The 14,576-nt window shown below is 36.5% G+C and overlaps 1 protein-coding gene across 1 annotated transcript in view; it reads left to right on the top strand.

Moving 5' to 3' along the window:
- LOC150109772 (uncharacterized) overlaps positions 1-12,411 on the top strand; it is a 42,214-nt gene extending 29,803 nt beyond the window's left edge. Inside the window, exons 3-5 of the mRNA XM_090409366.1 lie at positions 1,776-1,921; positions 10,408-10,537; positions 10,750-12,411. Of these exons, the coding sequence (XP_090265492.1) occupies positions 1,776-1,921; positions 10,408-10,537; positions 10,750-10,984 (511 nt within the window). The 3' untranslated portion in view covers positions 10,985-12,411. The remainder of the gene's footprint in view (positions 1-1,775; positions 1,922-10,407; positions 10,538-10,749) is intronic.
- Positions 12,412-14,576: the final 2,165 nt, after the last annotated feature.

Raw genomic sequence — 14,576 nt, forward strand, 5'->3', positions numbered from 1 at the left:
TTACTTGAATAACTTCTGACATTTTACAATCCTTGTTCTGTTAATTTAATCGGATTCTTCTTTTTGTCTTATAGTACGGTATGTTTTTGTTTGTTCCCACAGTTTTTCTATTCTCTTCTCTTCCTGTCTTATCCAGAGTTTTTTTAATTTTTGTTTTACTTCAACATTCAAATTTACAGTTCTGTTATCTTCGCAGCCCTTCATTTAAATATTACGGCATCAGAGTTCCGTGGTCTCCTGAGAAATCTGCAAAAGGAGGAGTTTTTACTACTTTGACTGCTTCACTTTCTCTTATCAACAGTGCGATTCTGATTTTTCTGTATTCGCCATTTGGTGGTCTATTCTGTGTGCAGTCTTCTTTTATGTTGTTTAAAGTAAGTGGCTGCAATATTATTCTTATCAGAAAACTTCTTTTATCCTGTGTTAATTCCTCGACTGTAAGCCAAATATTGAGTTTTTCCACTTTTCATTTCAATTTATTTCAGTTTCCCAGTATCGGTGGAAAATCTGCTTTTTTAACTCTCTTCAAGTAACTGTAGTGGATGTACATGCAAGTGACATTTACTGGATATACCTTTTTATGTTGACATGGATGTGTATCTTTATGATGCAATCCCACAGATTTTGGATACAAATTCTGTTCATAGTACTGATGACAGTATTCTCCGGTCCAATTTTCTCATTCTGGGAAATCTCTAGTACCAAATGACTTGAAATCTTAAGATTTACGCAGCCAATGGGTTAAATACTGATCTTCTCACTATTATAAAATAGGATGAAGGTAACTACTTTAATTTAGTTTCGGATCCGGCCAAGTTTGAAACCTTGTTCTCCATTTAGGATGGTGCACCCAAATCTCTCTTAGGAATTCTTGACAAACAAAAGAGGAAGATAGTCATAACAGTTGATCTCTCCCTCTTGCACACACACACACACACACACACACACACACACACACACACACACACACACACACACACACACACACACACACACACACACACACACACACACACACACACACACACACACACACACAGAGAGAGAGAGACTTCAATTACTTTCTTTTAAGGGCTGTTGATTCCCAATGGCTTCTTTTTTATAGGTTCTTCGTTCTAGCACTGCGCCTCCTGAATTAGCTATTGCTGTTCCTGCACTTCTTATAATCATGTTAGAACTAGAGCATCTACTATCCTACTCCAAATATACAGAACGAACTTCTCATCTTTGCCCATTCCATCCACCTCTGTTCCTCGAAATGACCCCTTCCCCATTCTCTTTTCTCACTAAAATACAACCCGAACTCTTTAAGAAACATCAATACTTAATTACTCAATTATTTGCTCACGTATGACAAATAATTGAGTTATTTGCAGGTCCTATGTCTAAAAAGTCATTGGACCTGCTACACAACAATAACAGTGTTGTGCAGCAGGTCCTATGACTTTTCATGTGTAAGAATCATTATTAAAAGTTTATATATATTTACTAAAATAAAGAGCCAAAAGGCTCCAGTTCGGCGATGTGAAATTATATAAGTTAAGTGAATATTAGATCCAGCATTATTTCAAAGCCGAATGTAGAAACTATGAAGCTTTCGTAACTAAGGCAAATCGTGAATGCAACGGATTACATTCCCGGAAGTTTTCTGGTGAACTTGGCTTACGAAACTTGCATAGATCCACTTAACTTATATAAGTGTGTATGTGTGGGTTTTACATCATAATTCGTAACGAGCAGTGTTAGCGCTAATTTGTTGCATTGTGCTATTTCAGTAAATTACGAAGTGGAATGTCGTGTTTCGATGATTATATGGATAAATGTGTACCGACAGACCAGAAAACAACCTATCGCACTGCGACCGTTGGGATTCAAGGAATAATACAAGACATGTGCATTCCTGGTGCGGGAATGAGAACAAGTAAGTCAGCAGTAAACAGGAGTAGAAAGTCTGTCTCTACTCCTGTTTATAAATTTAGAAACTAAACCTTAAAAGTTATTTAATCAATTTGATGTAAATTAGGCCAATGTGAGATTTTACACGAGATTTATATTTTAAAAAAATCCTATTTGTTTTTGTTATCCAAAGATGTTTGTAAGATACGATTTATCTTCAGTTTAAAGAATGAAGTCATATTTTTTCTGTGTCCAGTTATCTTAGGTTCTTTGTGACTTTCGACCAACTGACACGGAATTAAGGTAAAGGTTGAATCATCCCCGGAAGGGATACAAACCCAGTGCAATTACGCCCGTAATTAAATTTCAAATGAAGTAAAACCTTCAGAGCATCGTCCTTTGCTATCAGTGCTTTAATTTAAAAAGAAGTTATCGCGTCCAATACGGAGGCGGTTTCGTATTCACAAAAACTAATCAGATGCATACACATATAAAACTGATCGCACTGTTTAGTAATTCAGCTTTCAGTGCATCACCACAGGTGGCAGCACTATGTATAAAGCATAGAGTAATTGTCAGAATGTTTGCAACCGCATCTGAGGAAGTTACTTGACATTGGCATTTTAGGCAGAAGTTCTTAGGTCTAGTTTTTTTATTAATCAGATGGTGAACGATTTTCACGCATGCGTGACGAAATTTATTGTGCAGTTCGAGACTTTATCTCGAACTGAGCGTATTTTTACAAGCAGGTATTAATCAATGTAGATTTGGCAGGCCAGTGCATGATTCTTATATTTTCAGTATTTTAGTTCATTTGCCTCCTGATGTGTTCCTACTGTTATGCGCTAACCGCAGCATCCAACTACATCGCAACAATCATCGTTTTCCTACTGCTCTATCCCGCTTTCGTTTCCTATCTGAGCCCTAGTTTGAACCTTTCTCACCCTTTTTACTTCGGATATCTCCAGAATTCTGTTCGATATTAATATTTTACCATCGATTTGTAAGGGGAATGCTTTTTTACGCTTGCTAACTGCTGTGCTCTAAGTCGTTTCAAAGCGGCATTCTGTTAACAATTTCCTGTACACCTGTCTTTGTAACACGTGAATATCAGGTGGACAAGGTTCCCCATTTAACGCATTTAACGAGTTACCTTTCTTCTGTACAATGGATTCAATACCAGGATATTCATATTATGTTATTCTCTCATGTTTTCTTTCCATATGTATTACTTCAACGAGTTATTTTGTATAGTTTTTTGAATTTTACCGACCTTCCTCTTACCTAATGAGTATTCATTTCTGGTAATGAATCTGTCTTAACATTTTGGTACCGGAGACCTCTCTACGACATTCCATTCTTTAATTTTAATTCTTTAAAACAGATCTCATAATAAACATTATAGCTTGTTATAGAATGTAGTTCAAGTCCGTTTCTAACATTTTCTACTGGAAATAGCATTTTTTCCTCAATCCAGTGGAAATAAGTAAACCACCTGAGCACACGAAAACATTCCAGACCACATGTCTTATACACTCTCCATGTCAGCAGCTATTCTTCTCGTCGTGAGATTCTGGAAGTTATAACTGAATCCTTGGATCTCATTTGTATCGTCTTACCAACACAAAATTTCAAGCACGAAACGTGTCCGGAATACCACCCTTCTAAACTGCAGAAGTAAAAGCCGAAATGATGCCCCTGATCGATTCACACCTTTCAAATAGGAACATTAGCTGTAGATATAGATGAACTATTGATGCATACTGGTAAAATGCCAGTTTCCCACATTTGACAATAGTTCTTTTTGAAATTATGACCGAAGAAACGAATCCTTTTTTTTTTTTTTTTTTTTTTTTTTTTTTTTTTTTGAGCAGCTTTGAGCTTGCTTGCCTGTTTTGTGGAACACAAATTACTTTCATGAAGAGGAAATCGTACCACCTCCCTATTTCAACTCGCCTATAGTTAAACTATTACAATGTTCTTCACATCTTAGTTGGGGTTCGAACCCAGTTTGTTCATATTTAATGACGTTTAGAAGGGTTTTCAGATTAGGTAATGATTCCTAGCATTTGGATCATTAGCTAGTATATCCACATTCGTATTTTCTTTGAAAAGTTTGGAATCTCTTTAGATTGCAAAGAACTTTGAAAAGTTCTTTTCATATACGAGTTAGCTGGTCACATGCCAATTTTATAGATTTATCATCTCACAAAATGAATACTCCTCGGAGGAATACTTGTATATGCAGCACAGCAACAAGCTAACATTAAATAGAACTTAGAAAATGCAAATTTGTAGGTTAGGAGGATATTCAGTGCATCTTAATTTTAAAAGAGTAATTAAAATTTGAGGCTGCAGTTTTAAATCACTGTGCTCTTAGTGCAGCAAGACTTTCCCAAGTGAGAAAGTTTATCTTGCAGAAGTACTAAAAATGCTCATATTCATGACCAAATATTCACTGAATAATCGACGCTGGCTTCTCTGAGACCCAACAAAACCATCCGACATTCTAAGAAGTAAACCGTGTGGAAATTATTTGTGAAATACTAAGACATACACTCTGCAGAAATAGACAATTTATAGCCCATTTTGCAGAATATATTGAATAAATTATCTCGACTACCTTGAAAGCAAAGTATTCTCTTGGTGACTAATTATGATATTGAAAATAGATCACTTGGTCCTATAGGAACTGGTCTTCTTACACAACTGATTCAAAATACAGCCGGAAAGTACTGACAAAATTGGGTCAACTGACTCAACATTCCAACAGAATCCAATTCTACCGAACTTTGAAACACACGTTGAGCTGTACCCAATTCCTTCGATTCATATTCTCTGCAATGAGATCAACTGAGTTTCAGATACAAAGGTACTATTGACGTCTCTGTGATAATCCAAAAACTACCTTTTATTAAAAGGTTTCTCGCATTCATTCGGTTGCGTTGATATCTTTGCTTCCATTTGCCTTCAAATCTGCACCGAGCATGCCAGAGTTGGACTATGGTGTTTTAAGTGGAACAAAATACCTGCAATTTTCTTAGAAACATTAGCAGAAAATACCCTTTTCGTTAATATCCGATAGTCCAGACGGAGCTAACTTCCGCTTTTACCCCTGGCCAACAGAACTTGAAATAGCTTGCAGTCACTCGAATGAGATATTTCGCTAGTCCTTCTATAAAAGAAAAAAAAAGAGTACAAGGTCAATTATATGCATTGTGTTTAGGCTTGCGAGTTCTCTGTAAATACAATACTTAAGCATCGTCAATATGTCTGCTGTATATTCCATCGTCATGTGACTGATCGGTTCTTTTTGTGAGGCCTGGTAACCATTCCAGTTCCAGTCTGGAATTATTGTAGGAATACCAAATCCAGCTCTTGAAAAATACTTACCGTGTGCTGGATTAGTAAGGAATACATATATAGATATCTTGTGGCGCATCAACTATACGTCCAGCCGAGTGACAAAATCGTCCATTTCACATCTCTTTATACTTCGAAGAATGTTTCCAGAATAGAGTAATGATAGGCCACTGAAAAGGAATTGGGAGGTTCCAAAATCTAAACACGGAGTGAATATCTTTCGAAATGCGTTCCAAAATCTTAGTAATGATAAAAATCGTTCTGGATGGAGAGAGCATCCAGATGAATCGAAAGTATCGAAGGAATTGAGTATAGTCAACGTGTTTAAAGTTCGGTAGAATTGGACTGTCTTGGAACGTTGGGTCAGTGACCAATTTTGCCAGTGGTTTCCGGCTGTATTTTGAATCAGTTTTGTATGCAGTCCAATTCCTATAGGAACAAGTGATCTCTTTTCAATATCCATAATTACTCACCAAAAGAATACATTTTTTCGAGGTAGTCGAGATAATTTATTCAATACATTCTCCAAAAAGGGCTATAAATTGTCTATTTCTACAGAGTGTATGTCTGCTTTGTTGTTACTCAGCGACTCGTACTCACTAACCTCCAAATAGTATCCCATTTAGCTGGATAGCTTTAATAAAGTAAAGAATGATCTGTAGAAAAAATTCTTTCCATCTGGAGAACCCTTTGAATTTGTAGCCACTCCCTTTCAAAAATAAATAGAACTTCATTATTTGAGCCGAAGGAAACTCTCTTCCTGAAACTAAACATTATTTTAACACACATTTGAAAATAAAATCTTATTTGAACGCTTTAGATTATTTGAGCTATTTTTCCGTTGTGACCATCATTTTTTGCGATTTTGAAAACTTAACACATGTACCTGGCACTGTATGTAAGCTTTTATTAGAGTTCTGATAGCTTAAAGTACTTATTTTGGAGACAACCACATATAAAGTAAGAGATATGTGACGTAACAATTGGAGTACTGTATCTAAATAACTCGCTGTGTATCAGAATCTAGTGCTATGTCAATAGCACCACACACACGCAATTATTTTACGGACAGAAAAGCAACCGTGACATTAAAAACCATAACTGTAGCTAAAGATGTCAAACGAGGCTGTCCGCAAGGTTCTTGCTATGGGCCAGGTTTCTTAAACATCCAGTACCACTCGCTATTAAGACTTCCGTTCACTACTGCAACAAAAGTCATAGTCTTCGCCGTTGATGCGATGATAATGATTCTGGGACCCGACGGCTAACAGAAGTAACGGCCAACGAAGAACTCTTTAAAATTGCAGAGTGGGCACTAGATAAAAAAGTTACCTTCGATAGCAGCAAGTCTAAAGTGCTCTGGATCTCACGCAAAAAATCGAAACAACCTGTAACAGTCTTCCTAAACGGAGAAGTTCTCGAGGTAGCCAGTGAGCTAAAATACTTACGAGTAACAATAGACGAAAAATTCACCTTCAATAAGCACATCTCATATGTAGCCGAAAAAAGCTTACAAATAGTAAACCTCCTAGCTAAGTCGGCAAGGATTGAATGGGGATTAGGCCAACGAGCGATGAAAACAATATACACTACCACTGATATCATATGTTGCACCTGCCTGGAAACATACACTAAAATCAAAGATAAACCGACAAAAACTAAACAGACTTCCACACCTTATAGTCATACGCATAATCAAAGGATACAGGACAATATCTTTCGAGGCAGCTTGCGTTATTGCAGCTCTAACACAAGAATTATATTATATATGACGTCACTTTTGGAAGATATAATGAAAGTTACATCTATCCAAATTGCTAAGAACGTCCGCTTCACTACAGTAGGCGGCCTCTCCCAGCAAAGAAAACAAATATTAAGGAGAAGGAAAGCTCTGAAAGTGACGAATTCCAAATATACACTGACGGAAGAAAAAACCGAAAGGAACGTCGGTTGTTCTTTCACTGCATACAACAGACAGTCCATTATACGAGGCCGTTGCTGTAGGCTGCACCTCTCTGTTCCAACAACCAAGCAGAAACAACTTGCTATAGTTCAGTCACTTACGTATCTCCAGGAATTAGAACTCAAAAGACAGCAACAATCTACAGCGATAGTAGAAGCACTATAGAGGGCATAAAAAACCAGAACAACCATATAGCCTTAAAATAACAGACAAGAAAGCTGGTTCGGAATTTCACTCTAGAGTGATGGGAAATTAAGTTCTGCTGGGTGAATACCCCTATTGGGGTAGAAAGAAATGAGAGAGCGAATCTGCTGGATAAAGAAGCAGCTAGAAACAAGTTACCAAAAGTACTCAAAATCTGCTATAAAAGCACTTGCAGAAGAGAAAAGCCTAGACTTCTGGGAAGAAGAATGGACATCAAAGAAAGGATCAACAACAAAAGAATTCTTGCCAAGCATCAGAATCGGACTCCAGCTGAAAAGACACGCCATTTCTCCAGGTTTAACCACGCTATTAACGGGACATGGAAAACTAAGACAATACTTACACAGGTTCCATATCCTGGAATCGCCATCATGTGTTTGTCGTTCACAACTCCAACAGACTGTTGACCACATACTTTACGACTGCCAGCTACTGGACTCCATCCTGCTCTTAATGCAACACGTCATTACTTCTGGAGACAAGTGGCCAGTGTCGAAACAGAAACTAATCGAAAAGTATTACTCAGAATTGCTAGCAAAGTTTGATCCATTGGTAGTCTCTGCTACTAATGGCTCACGCAAAAAGATAAGCAAGTCTGAGCACGGTTAGTAGTTGGAAGGGTTCAATCGTTCGATGCTACTGACACTCTGCTGGGGACTGGCCATTCTCACAGGGTTAACTTCGGCCTGTAAACTGACGTATGTCAGACATCTGTACCCTCGAGGACACGTGGGGATATGATATTGATATTGCTCAGAATTAATTAAATTTGCCAATAAGATCAACTTCCAGTGCTTGTAATCTGACATAAATTCATGATATTGTGTGATTTATATGGTGTTAATATATGGATATACAAAAATATATAAATAGGAATGTTAATCAGTACTTGTAAGTTACATGTAGTATAAGCATTGTAATGCAATGGATCATGTAGGAATAAATTACCTCCTGGTAGGGTTACTATTGGGAGGAAAATACACACAACGAAATGTCTTGTTTACTCAACAACTTTGGGAGCAAAATCTCTCACTTTTCTTTGACTTTTCTCCTCTGTTATATAAAGTTGTTGTCTTCGCTGAGGTTTAAGTTTTCACCTTTTATCGAGAAATACTGGAATGAGATAGTCAACCATTTATCACCTTCGACTCCCGTCATGTCCTCCCTCTTCTTACTTTTGCTACTTGTTTTTCTGTGCTCCCTTTTGAATGTGACATCTCTTCTCTTTAGTGCATGTCTCGTAGTAGCTTGCTGGAATCCACGACATCCCTTGTGGTACTTTGCACTTTCTCATCGCGTTCTCTTTCACTACATGCAGATGGCGTTGTGTTAGCATTACATCCTACTAAATTTGAGTTTTTGGGAGGACTCAATCATTGGGGCTCAGCTGTTATGGCTGGGTTCAAACAAAGATTATACCTAGAAAATTAAGACTTGGGGAAGAAATTCTGCTGATGTATAACGATGCCAAATTCTACCTTCCGCAATGGCTCTTTACCAGAGCAATGATTTTTTTCTCATGTACTTTTATACACATTAAACATGTTACTTGAGAACGTCTTTCTTTATTATTGAATGTCTGGTCTCTTTCATTTTTTCAAAATTCATCCACTCCTGATGTTACTATTTGTATCTACTTGTGCTCTCTTCTCAATTTCTACAATTTCATCTTCCAGTTCATCTTCTCCTGTTTGTGCGTTTTATTCTGTATTATGCTGGACTTTTTTCTAAATCTATTTTTATAGAAGTTAGTGCTCTAGATCAGGTTTCTTTACTTAATGTATTGTTTTTATTAATCTAAGTAGGCTATGAAAGATTTTTTAAAGGTTCAAGTTAGTGGCATAATCCCACGTGGATACTGATCTCATAAACGATATCCGCTGTACGAGTGTGTGTGCGAGATCAGTGATCTGTGAGATCACTTCTATGGAAGGTCATATAGAAGTATAAGAATCACTGCTTATTAACTTGCAGGACTTCGGATTGAATCCCTCATCGGAGGAGAACCACATTTATCAGGACTCTTCAACGGAAGATGATTTGACAGGTTTTATACTGATGATGTATTTTTGGCCTGAGGAATCAGATTTTCTTCCTGCACTAAGGTATAATTTTAGGGTCTGTAGAAAACGCACATCATACAAAGTATAGTTGTTAGTATCCTACTAACCACCTGAAATTAAGGTTTCAAGAATACGAAGCTCGCTTAAGGGCTTAGAACTGCTCACTTTTTGCGATGAGTTCCTGATTTTAGAAAATGTAACAATTCCTTCTCCTCACTGGGGTTCATAGTATATATACTGTGGAAGAAATCACTGTTCTCACACGTTGTTGCAGTGATCAGTTTTGATTATATAAAGGTAGGTTGTGGTCGTAAATATTCCGTATTGCATAGCGCTTATTACATGATGATGAACTTTCAATAAAGTTCAGAATCGGTTGAAGGATACTTTTACCATTATAGAGGGAACACACACTATCTTTCTTTCCTCGAAATTCTGCGCCACATTACGAAGTTCAGATTTTTCTCTCTCCTCACAAACAACTTTACCACTTCCTATAGCTGCGACAGAAATGAGCGCATCCAACTATCCCCAGCTAATGTTCTGATGAACCTTAACTGGTGATCGTTGCCTGTTTCAATTCCCACATGCACTCTTGTATTCTTATCAAGCTTGAAGATATCACCTTCTTGTTTTTTTCATTGAAATGTTCTTCGCAACTTTGATTTATATGCAAATCTTTCTTTTTGCCACGGTTTTTGTTTTGTCTCAAGAAATTATAAAATGAAGTTAATTAACAAATTCTTTTTTGTATAATGCTGATATATTTAAATCGTTCATTGATGCATCTGTGGAGAATCCTTGAAGTTCGTTAAATGATTCTCTTCAAGAAAAGGAAATTGATTATTAAAGTCTATTTTTTTCCCTATTAAGTCAAATATCCGTTAATCATTTGAAGCATTTGTTTTCTTCTTTTAGGATATTTTAGTCATGTTGATTGTTTTAAGTCAGCAGATGACCAGTTGAAAATTTGTGAGAAAAATGCGAAAAGAAAAAAGGAGAGTTTAACGGGCTTAGGTCAGAAAGAACAAATTGAACAAGCATGTTGGTGAGTTGTGGCTTCGTTTTCAGATTTTATTTTATTAGTATTTTTTAAAAATATTTGTTTTGAATCTTATTAGTCGAAAATATGAAGTAAATAGTATTTATACTTTTATTTGTTTATGTCATGGCATTGCAATTTCTATTTTGAGTGCATTATTTGCTCTAATCCCCCCCCCCTCCCCCCACCGAACCTAAATTTCTCATTTTATTTTCTAGCATGTATGATGAGTCGAAACATTGCGGAGAAACTGCACTTGTTTCCGCCAAATGCAGTTCTGAAGCAGTAGGAGTATTTCGTGAATTGATGATCAAATCAGGAGGACCTGTATTGCAAACTATGTGTGCAGAGATCAAACGTGACTCGGCTCAGTGCAGCGCCGCAGTCAGTGTAATCGCACCATCCCTGATGCTACTGCTCCTGGTGGCATTGTGTTTGATGAGAGGAATCTAGTTCTGATGGCTGCCAAAAAAGAAAAATACCTCACTTTATTTTGTTCGAATTCTTGTGCTTCATTCTATCGAGAATTTTTGTTTGGCTGTTTTTTGGGCATTAAAGGAACTGAACATTTGTTACCATCACCGCACAGATCCTAATAAGACCACTACTTAACAGTCTTAAGATCTGTATGTGTATGCTTTACTTGTATAAGTAGAAAGACTGCGTTATGTTTCAGTTTGTAAACTGGTTATTTGTATTTGAAAAGTCTAAAGTTTATTTTTCAGTAATTTCTCAATCTATAGACTTCACTGGTTTCTCATTTTGTACATAAAATATTAATTTGTTTTATTTGAATATTAAGGGAAGGAGCATGCGGATGTGTATCCAAGTGAATCTCTATTCTAGCTAGGTTAACAGTTAATATCTCGCTGTTAATTTTCTTTCTTTCTATGACGTTATCATATGGATTTTAGATAGTATGCGTGACATCACAAATTTAAAATTTGTACCAGTTCAGTGAAATTTGAGAATGGTTTCCTACTAATATTTCTTTCTCTTTATTATGCCTTATTGTATCTATATGCCCTGTGTGTATACTAAAAAAGACTTGACTTTTGAAATGGAGAATCTTTTCACTCTGCAGGACAAATTTAACTTTGTTAGTTTTTGTTTATCTGAAAGCAAGAGGCGGGTATATGACAAGTGCTTATATTTATGCTTTATGTATGCGTTTAGTAATATACTTCAGGACAGTAGTGAAACTGCACAGCACATAAATTTCATATTTAATACAATTGTTATATTTATTGAAATATTTATTATAATATGAACACTTAGTACAATGACAATCGAAATGGTTTTCACTATACGACCATCGAATATTTTAAAATATTCACTTCACAACGCATCGTGGTTTGAATTATTTGTAGGAATATGTGTGCAGTGATCTTCATTCGAAGTTTAAAACAGTTCAACTGTGATCCTTTCATCCACTACAATACAGTATATGTATCACATAAATGCATTTTCTGCACTTGATTATTTCTGTCATACCTGCTTCTGGGAAGCAATTAACTGGGCCTTCTTGAAACAAGCTATTTTGTTTTAAAAAAGCTGCTTTCTTACACTATATCGAAGTTGTTAAAACAATCTTTCATTAGAATAAATACAACTTGTTGGTAATGAAAGAGTACTTAAATATGTATATTTTTATGGGACTTTCCATTTTATTGCTTTGCCAATGTGGAAATAATAACCTATCAGAAAATAATGCGCATTGGCTCTAATGTATTTTGTACGCTTTAAGGTGCTTTAGCAAGCTGTCTCCAATTAGCACGTCTGTTTCCTATGAATGAGAAAGACAGTTTTGTATTTTGCTATCAGTCATTATAATTGTAACTGTTATTGTTATTAAATAAACTGTTTTTGTTCCTAAAAAATCGTTTGCATTACTCTTGAATATAATTCGTGCTGTGTATTCTCTAATTACCCTACAGGAACTGCATTATTTAATTTATTGCATTGAAATGGTTTTAATATTCTATAATCCACTGTAGCACATTTAGGACTTGAGGATCGAGGGAAATCACCGTTTCTTGACATCTTTCTCCAAGTATCTGAAGAGGAGTTTTTTTTTTCCCTTCAGTATTCCGAAAACCAACCACATCTGGAAGATTCCTACATTCCCCGCACTACCATTCATTACAAAAGATGGGCTTCATTGAAAGATGGAACAGAGCCTACAGGATTTCGAAACCTACACGAACGCAATGGAGAACTTCGCCACCTTAAACATATTCTTTCGCTCAATGAGTATAAACTGAAGATGATCAAAGTTTAAGACAATTCCATCAACTCTTTATAACAAACAGGATTTCAAAAAATGCAATCACTTTATCCTGCATCAAGATTGTTATGGACAAGATTACAGGGATGCTTCATCAAAGTGGCGGCTTCTCCCAATATGAAAGATTTTTAAGTTATTGCAGTGCTTCCACATCAAACAATAAAAAATCTTCAATATATAAAATTCATTCTTCTTATAGCATTTGCTATGTTGGCCATACATCTAGATGAGCATTTCACGCAGCAAACGTACGGTACCAAAAAATTGCAAAAAATAGAAATGCCGCACGTTAATCATAACTGTTTTATAAACTTAAATAAGCATCAGAAATGGTTCATAATCCCAATCATAGGCGTGATTTGTTTGGTCTGTATTTGCTAATCTAACCAGTAGCACATCTGGGACACGGTACACGTTTCCACAGAACGTGAGAGCAACTAGCGTTGTTCAAAAGCTTGCATATCAACGGTTTTTGTCACTGTTATACTAGACTGAAGTTAGAGATAAATCTGTCGTGTTATTAACAAGTTCTTTATCTCTAATGTTAGTCCGGCGATTTGCGAAACTAGTCGGGTTGCACTGTTATTCTAATTCAACTAATTTTCCTTAATAAACGTGTGGTCTCTATATCGAAAGGCAAATAAACATAAATGTAGGTCTATTTGGGAAGTGTACGCTCGGAGATATATGCTAGTTGGTCTACTACAAGAGCAGGCAACGTTTTTTATTTTTAGTGTATTTAAGTTTCTGAGGATAGGTGGGTAATTCACCTATAGTAATATATGAATGGTGCTAAAGACGCCGCTTATTGCAGCAATGACTTCGGCAGGAAAGCAAAACAGTGAATAATGCTGTTATCATCTGAATGTCCTTAACCATTAAGGACGTGAAGAACTTTTCTCAGGTCTTTTCAATCAAATGGTGCCACATGCAGAGGTAGTGGATTTTTTCTTCCCCTCAAAATAGAAAAGTCAGTACCCTGAACACAGTATCTACTGACATAAATAGTGAAGGGATGCAACAGCGGAGTAGCCATACTCAGGGACTGCATCCATTCTAAGGGCGGATTGGTTGAAGCTCCGTGTATGCAGTTCCAAGGGATTTGATCGGATTGGGCCTTCTTATCAAATTACAATCCATTCTTACCACTTATCCTTTGTTAGTTAAATTGTGAATTTTCTGCCGGATCATTCTTTATGCGTCATGGTGGTGGCTTTCTACTTCAGATTTTCTCATCAATGCTGGCTTTCCCAAGCGCCCGTTACCCTACCACCTACCTGAAATCCAACCCATAATTTTGTTAATGAGATAGTAGTTTATCTAAACAATGCCTTAATCACGATGTCTTTGCCATGCTAAACGGAGTGCTACACCTTTGTCAACTCCAATGCCACCAAAACAATTTTGTGTGATTTCATATTTAAAAAAAATATGACCATTAATAATATGCGATCTGGCTATAAGACCAGGCATATTATTTTTCGGACTGGCTTACGCATTCATTTTCCCGAAATCTACGTATCCTTTTTAGTTCAAAACCCTTACTTCTCAAGAACCATCTTTAATATTGTATGAATCCTCCCAGGTTGAGTACTGTTCCTAGTTCACATACGTATGTGGGGGTAGCACCAAAATCCTCTCTAAAATGCTTGATTCTATCCAGAATACAACAATACGGTTAGTCTGTGCTTCTCCATCCCTCCTTTTCTCTCGCAGAGATTCATTTATGCAGGCGTTCTATTTCTATCTTAAAGTTGT

Source organism: Typopeltis vanoorti, chromosome 1 (assembly GCF_054136105.1).
Source record: "Typopeltis vanoorti isolate ZY-2024b chromosome 1, IOZ_Tvanoo_1.0, whole genome shotgun sequence".
Classification (NCBI taxonomy): Eukaryota; Metazoa; Arthropoda; class Arachnida; order Uropygi; family Thelyphonidae; genus Typopeltis; species Typopeltis vanoorti.